Source organism: Cygnus olor (genome assembly GCF_009769625.2).
Source record: "Cygnus olor isolate bCygOlo1 chromosome 33 unlocalized genomic scaffold, bCygOlo1.pri.v2 SUPER_33A, whole genome shotgun sequence".
Taxonomy (NCBI): Eukaryota; Metazoa; Chordata; class Aves; order Anseriformes; family Anatidae; genus Cygnus; species Cygnus olor.
Window position 1 is genome coordinate 85089 of NW_024429053.1, and position 7439 is coordinate 92527.

The following is a 7439-nucleotide window of genomic DNA, read 5'->3' on the forward strand; positions in this document are numbered from 1 at the left end:
TGAGGGCTGGGGGCTGTGCCGCCACCCGGGGGGGGGGGGTTTGGGGTTGGGGGGGTCCCCGTAAGGGGTAACGGGGCCCCCGCAGGGGGTTTATGGGGTCCAGGCACCGTCCCTGTGCCCCTTAAGACGTGACTACGCCCGCGTTAACTCTGGAACCTACTGATGGCCGCTCCGTGCTGTGAGGCAGGGGAGGGTTCGGGGGGGGGGGGGTAACGGGGACCCCCCACAGGGCATAATGGGGTCCCCGTGAGGGGTAACGGGGTCCCCGCTGTGGGGTGTATGGGGTCCGGATACCCTCCGCACGTCCCCCAACACGTGACCACCACCCTCGTTAACTCTGATTAACGAGGCTGGGGTTGTGCCGGCAGCCGGGAGAGGGGTTGGGGTTACGGGGTCCCCACGAAGCGTAATGGGGACCACCCCCCCCCCCCCCAGAAGATAATGGGGTTCCCGCAGGGGGGTTTTTGGGGTCCGGACCCCGTCCCTGCACCCCACAAGAGGTGACCACAGCCGTGTTAACTCCGGAACCTGCCGACGGCCACGGTTGTGCCATCAGCCGGGAGAGTTTGGAGGGAACGGGGACCCCCACGAGGGTTCACGGGGACCCCGCAGAGGATAACGGGGTCCCCATGAGGGGTTTTTGGGGTCCCTGCACCCCCCCCAAGACGTGAACAACCCCCCCCCACCCCCCCCCAGCCCCGTTAACTCCAGCCGACCGCTCCCGACCGCGCCACGCAGCCGCTCTTGCGCCGCTCCCGTTTTATTTCCCCGAACCCGCGAGGGAGCGAGGGAAAAGGTTGGGGTTTTTTTTTTTTTTTTTTTTTGGGGGGGGGGGGGGGGGGGAACAGGGCGCAGCCGCCGTCCCCTCGCAGCGCCCCCCTCTCCGCCCCCCCTCCCCGGCCCCAAAGCCCCCGGGGCGCCCCCTCACTCGCGGGGGCGGCTGATGACGACCTCCCCCAGGGCCTCGAGCACCTCGCGCTTGTAGTCGTCGAAGTCGCCGTCGATCTGGCTCAGGCCCTGCTCCTCCACCACCCAGAGCTGGCACGCCGTCTCCGTGATCAGCCGGGCGTCGTGGCTCACCACGATGACGGCTGCGGGGCGGGGCGGGGGGGGCGCGTGACGTCACCGTGACGTCACGGTGACGTCACGCCGCCGGGGGGGGGGCTCTCTCTCTCTCTCTCTCTCTCTCTCTCTCTCTCTCTCCCCCCGGCCCCGCCTCCTCACCTCCCCGGTACTCGTTGATGGCGTCGGCCAAGGCGTCGATGGACTCGATGTCCAGGTTGTTGGTGGGCTCGTCCTGAGGGGACGGGGGCGGCTCGGGGACCCCGTTGGGGACCCCCCCGATGTCCCCAGGACCCTGTTGGGGACCCCCCAGTGTCCCCACGACCCCCTGATGGCCCCAGGACCCTAATGGGGAACCCCCCCCCAGTGTCCTCAGGACCCCCGTGGAGACCCCCCAATGTCCCCAGGACCCCGCTGGGGACCCCCCCCCCTCCCCCCAATGTCCCCAGGACCCCCTTGGGGACCCCCCCAGTGGCCCCAGGACCCCGTTGGGGACCCCCCGATGTCCCCAGGACCCTCCCCAATGTCCCCAGGACCCCGTTGGGAACACCCCAATGGCCCCACAACCCCCCTGATGGCCCCAGGACCCCGTTGGGGACCCCCCCAGTGGCCCCAGGACCCCGTTGGGGACCCCCCCGATGTCCCCAGGACCCTGTTGGGGACCCCCCAGTGTCCCCACGACCCCCTGATGGCCCCAGGACCCTAATGGGGAACCCCCCCCCAGTGTCCTCAGGACCCCCGTGGGGACCCCTCAATGTCCCCAGGACCCCGTTGGGGACCCCCCAATGTCCCCACGACCCCCGCCAATGTCCCCAGGACCCCCCTGGGGACCCCACAATGTCCCCAGGACCCTACTGGAGACCCCCCCCCCCCCCCCCAGTGTCCCCACGACCCCCTGATGGCCCCAGGACCCTAATGGGGAACCCCCCCCCAGTGTCCTCAGGACCCCCGTGGGGACCCCTCAATGTCCCCAGGACCCCGTTGGGGACCCCCCAACGTCCCCACGACCCCCTGGTGGCCCCAGGACCCCGTTGGGGACCCCCCCCCCCCGCCGTCCCCGGGACCCTCCCCGCGCTCACCAGGATGAGGACGTCGGGCTCGCGGCACGCCAGCTCCGCAAACACCACCCGGGCCTTCTGCCCCCCTGCGGGGACAAAGGGGGCGGGGCTTAGAGCCAGAGAAACCCCGCCCCCACCCGAGAGACCACACCCCCGATAAACCACCCCCCGATAAACCACCCCCCGATAAACAACACCCCAATAAACCACCCCCCGATAAACCACGCCCCCCAAATAAACCACCCCAACAAACCACCCCCCAGCGAGCCACGCCCCCAATAAACCACGCCCCCAATAAACCACACCCCCAACAAACCACCCCCCAATAAACCACCCCCCCAATAAACCACACCCCCAATAAACCACACCTCCGATAAACCCCCCCCAACAAACCACCCCCCAGTAAACCACACACCCCCAATAAACCACACCCCAAACCACTCCCCAATAAACCACCCCCCATAAGCCACGCCCCCAATAAGCCACACCCCCAACAAACCACACCCCCAACCACACCCCCCAATTAACCACCTCCAAGCCACACCCCCAACAAACCACACCCCCAACAAACCACACCCCCAATAAACCACACCCCCCAAGTAAACCACCTCCAAGCCACACCCCCAAACCACACCCCCCCAACAAACCACACCCCCCCAATAAACCACATCAATGACACCCCCCCAGTAAACCACCCTCAACAAACCACCCCCCCAATAAACCACACCCCCCGAATAATCCCCCCCCCCCCCCCTTAAACCTATCTCGGGGGGGGTGCGTGTGCGTGTGTAACAACCTCCGCCTCCAGCCCCTCAAACCACGCCCCCTTCGCGCCGACCACGCCCCCCCCGGGGGGGGGAAGCCCCCCCCCTTACCGGAGAGCTTGGCGATCTGCAGGGTGTGGGCGTGGCCCTCGAGGCCGAAGCGCCCCAGGCACTTGCGGGCGTCCTGGTGGGGGAGGTTGAAGCCGCGCTGCAGGTACTCGGCCGCCGTCTCCTGCAGCCGCAGCTGCTCGGCCGCCTGCTGGTTGAAGAAGCCCACCTTCTGCGGGGGGGCGGGGCCGCGGGGGGGGCGGGGTTAGGGGCGGGGCCGAGCCGGAGGCTCCGCCCCCTTCCCATCCCCCGCATCCCCCACACCCCCGCCCCGCCCGCTGCCCCGTTCGGGTTGGGGGGGCGGGGGGTGTGGCGCGGGAGGGCAGCGGGGGAAGCCACGCCCCCCCCCTTCTGGGAAGCCACGCCCCCTTCTGGGAAGCCACGCCCCCCCTTCTGGGAAGCCACGCCCCCCCTTCTGGGAAGCCACACCCCCCCCTTCTGGGAAGCCACGCCCCCCTTCTGGGAAGCCACCCCCTTCTGGGAAGCCACGCCCCCCCCTTTCTGGGAAGCCACGCCCCCCCCCCCCCCCCCTCTGGGAAGCCACGCCCCCCCGGAAGCCACGCCCTCCCCCCTTTCTGGGAAGCCACGCCCCCTTGTGGAAGCCACGCCCCCCCTCCCCCTTTCCTGGGAAGCCACCCCCTTCTGGGAAGCCACGCCCCCAGCATAAAGCCCCACCCCTTACCGCTAAGCCACGCCCCCCGGGTATTAAGCCCCGCCCCTTATCACGAGCCCACGCCCCCTTATAACCCCCACCCCAAGCTCGTTCCCAGGCCACACCCCCCCTCCCGTAGCCCCGCCCCTTTCCCCTAAAAGCCCCTCCCCCGTAAGACCCGCCCCCATAGAAGCCCCGCCCCCCCCGGTGCCCCACCCACACAAGCCCCGCCCCCGTAGAGGCCACGCCCCCAAAGCTCCTCCCCCCCCCCCCCCCTTACCAGCCGGTGGTTCCTGCGCATCTCCCCCCGCGTCTGCAAGGGAATGGGGTCGGTGGGGGGGGGTCCCCAAAATCCTGGACCCCCCCTCCCCCAACCTCCCAGGGGTCCCCCAAACCCCCCCAGAACCCCCCCCCCCCCCAGCTTCCCAGGGGGTCCCCAAACCCCCAGCCCCCTCCCCAAAACCCCTAACCCCAAATGCCTCCTTTTTTTTGGGGGGGGGGGTCCCGGCCCTTTTTGGGGTTCCCAGCCCTTTTTGGGGGTGTCCAGCCCTTTTTCGGGGGGGTCCCAGCCCCTTTTTGGGGTTCCCGGCCCTTTTTGGGGGGGTTCCCAGCCCTTTTTGGGGGGGGTCCAGACCTTTTTTTGGGGGGGCCCAGCCCTTTTTGGGGGTGTCCAGCCCTTTTTCGGGGGGGTCCCAGCCCCTTTTTGGGGTTCCCGGCCCTTTTTGGGGGGGTTCCCAGCCCTTTTTGGGGGGGTCCCGGCCCTTTTTTGGGGGGTCCCAGCCCTTTTTGGGGGTGTCCAGCCCTTTTTTGGGGGGGTCCCAGCCCCTTTTTGGGGTTCCCGGCCCTTTTTTGGGGGGGGCCCAGCCCTTTTTGGGGGTGTCCAGACCTTTTTTTGGGGGGGCCCAGCCCTTTTTGGGGGGGTTCCCAGCCCTTTTTGGGGGGGTCCCGGCCCTTTTTGGGGGGTCCCAGCCCTTTTTGGAGGTGTCCAGCCCTTTTTCGGGGGGGTCCCAGCCCCTTTTTGGGGTTCCCGGCCCTTTTTCGGGGGGGGTCCCAGCCCTTTTTGGGGGGGTCCCGGCCCTTTTTGGGGGTGTCCAGCCCTTTTTCGGGGGGGGTCCCAGCCCCTTTTTGGTGTTCCCCGGCCCTTTTTGGGGGGGTCCCGGCCCTTTTTTTGGGGGGGGGGGGGGGTCCGTACCGGCGTCAGCTGCCCCGTCAGCAGCAGCAGCAGCGTGCTCTTGCCCACGCCGTTGGGGCCCACGATGCAAACTGGGGGGGGGGGGCACAAACACGTTACGGGGGGGCCCCCCGGTGCCCTTTGTTATTGTAGGGTCTCCCAGGGGCCCCCCTGTTAGCGTGGGGTCTCTGAGAAACCCTCTTTGTTTACAGGATTTCCCCGAACCTCGGCGTCGCGTTGTAGGAGCTGCGCAAAACCCTCCTGTTATTGTAGGGTCGCGCGGCTTTGTTTACGCCAAAACTCCGCCCGGCGTTATTGTAGGGCCTACTAATTCTGTGTTGCTATAGGCTACCCCCAAGCTTTGTTATTGTAGGGTCCCCCACCCCACATCCCATGTTTTTGTAGGATCTCCCATGTTTTTGTAGGGTCTCCCACTCTATATGCCATGTTTTTATAGGGTCTCCCACCCCACATTCCATGTTTTTGTAGGGTCTCCCACCCAGTATTCCATGTTTTTGTAGGGTCTCCCCCTCTATACTCCCATGTTTTTATAGAGTCTCCCGCTGACCCTATATCCCATGTTTTTATAGGGTCTTCCACCCAGTATTCCATGTTTTTGTAGGGTCTCCCACCCAACATTCCCTGTTTTTGTAGGGTCTCCCACCCACCGTATATTCCATGTTTTTATAGGGTCTCCCACCCCACATTCCCTGTTTTTGTAGGGTCTCCCCATGTTTTTGTAGGGTCTCCCACTCTATACTCCATGTTTTTGTAGGGTCTCCCACCCAATGTTCCCTGTTTTTATAGGGTCTCCCATAGGGTCTCCCACCCACCCTATATTCCATGTTTTTGTAGGGTCTCCCACCCCACATTCCATGTTTTTGTAGGGTCTCCCCCTCTATACTCCATGTTTTTATAGGGTCTCCCGCTGACCCTATATCCTATGTTTTTATAGGGTTTCCCACCCAGTATTCCATGTTTTTGTAGGGTCTCCCACCCAACGTTCCCTGTTTTTATAGGGTCTCCCACCTACCCTATATCCCATATTTTTATAGGGTCTCCCACCCAGTATTCCATGTTTCTGTGGGGTCTCCCACCCAATGTTCCCTGTTTTTATAGGGTCTCCCACTCACCCTATATTCCATGTTTTTGTAGGGTCTCCCAGCCCACATTCCATGTTTTTGTAGGGTCTCTCCCTCTATACTCCATGTTTTTATAGGTTCTCCCACTGATCCTATATCCTATGTTTTTATGAGGTTTCCCACCTAGTATTCCATGTTTTTGTAGGGTCTCCCACCCAACGTTCCCTGTTTTTATAGGGTCTCCCACCCCACATTCCATGTTTTTGTAGGGTCTCCCCATGTTTTTGTAGGGTCTCCCACTCTATACTCCATGTTTTTGTAGGGTCTCCCACCCAATGTTCCCTGTTTTTATAGGGTCTCCCACTCACCCTATATTCCATGTTTTTGTAGGGTCTCCCACCCCACATTCCATGTTTTTGTAGGGTCTCCCCCTCTATACTCCATGTTTTTATAGGGTCTCCCGCTGACCCTATATCCTATGTTTTTATAGGGTCTCCCACCCCACATTCCATGTTTTTGTAGGGTCTCCCACCCAACGTTCCCTGTTTTTATAGGGTCTCCCACCTACCCTATATCCCATATTTTTATAGGGTCTCCCACCCAGTATTCCATGTTTCTGTGGGGTCTCCCACCCAATGTTCCCTGTTTTTATAGGGTCTCCCACTCACCCTATATTCCATGTTTTTGTAGGGTCTCCCACCCCACATTCCATGTTTTTGTAGGGTCTCCCCCTCTATACTCCATGTTTTTATAGGGTCTCCCACTGACCCTATATCCTATGTTTTTATGGGGTTTCCCACCCAGTATTCCATGTTTTTGTAGGGTCTCCCACCCACCCTATATCCCATGTGTTTGTAGGGTCTCCCATGTTTTTGTAGGGTCTCCCACTCCATACTCCATGTTTTTATAGGGTCTCCCACCCCACATCCCGTGTTTTTGTAGGGTCTCTCACCCCCACCCCCCCCCCTGCTCCCGCAGGGCCTTGCCCCCTCCCGGGGGTGCCGGAGGGCCCCCGTTTGTTTTCGTAGGGCCCGCCCCGTGCCCGCGTTGACGCCGGGACTCACTCCGCGAGTCCATGTCGATGCCGAAGTCGAGGTTGCGGAAGAGCAGCTCCTGCCCCTCGTAGCCGAAGTCGACGCCTGGGGCCAGAAAGGGGCTGGGGGGAGGGGGGAAATCGGCCCCCCCCCCCCTCCCCGAATTCTCCCGTACCCCCAAAACGCCCCCACGGAGCCCCCCGGACCCCAAAACGCCCCCCCCCGCTGCCCCCACGTCCCACCTAATTGCCCTCTAATGCCCCCAGATTTCCCCCCCCCCCCCCAGTTGTCCCTACAATTGCCCCACAGCCCCCCCAATTGCCCCATAGCCCCCCCAACTGCCCCATAGCCCCCCCAACTGCCCCATAACATCCCCAGATATCCCCATTTCCCCCCCCAGTCGTCCCTAAAACCCCCCCAATTGTCCCCAAAGCTCCCCACGCCCCCCCAAACACCCCCAAATGCCCCCAGGTCCCCCCTAACACCCCCAAACCACCCCAAAACGTGC

General features: G+C 63.4%; 1 protein-coding gene across 1 annotated transcript; it reads right to left on the minus strand.

Annotated features, from left to right (window-relative positions):
- Positions 1-875: 875 nt before the first annotated feature.
- Positions 876-7076, minus strand: LOC121062849 (ATP-binding cassette sub-family F member 1-like). The gene is made up of 7 exons (XM_040543135.1): positions 6962-7076; positions 4837-4907; positions 3925-3957; positions 2996-3164; positions 2142-2206; positions 1225-1297; positions 876-1091 (listed from the first exon to the last, which is right to left on the minus strand). The coding sequence occupies exons 1-7, from the start codon at positions 6972-6974 to the stop codon at positions 925-927; spliced, it is 591 nt and encodes a 196-aa protein (XP_040399069.1). The 5' UTR covers positions 6975-7076; the 3' UTR covers positions 876-924.
- Positions 7077-7439: the final 363 nt, after the last annotated feature.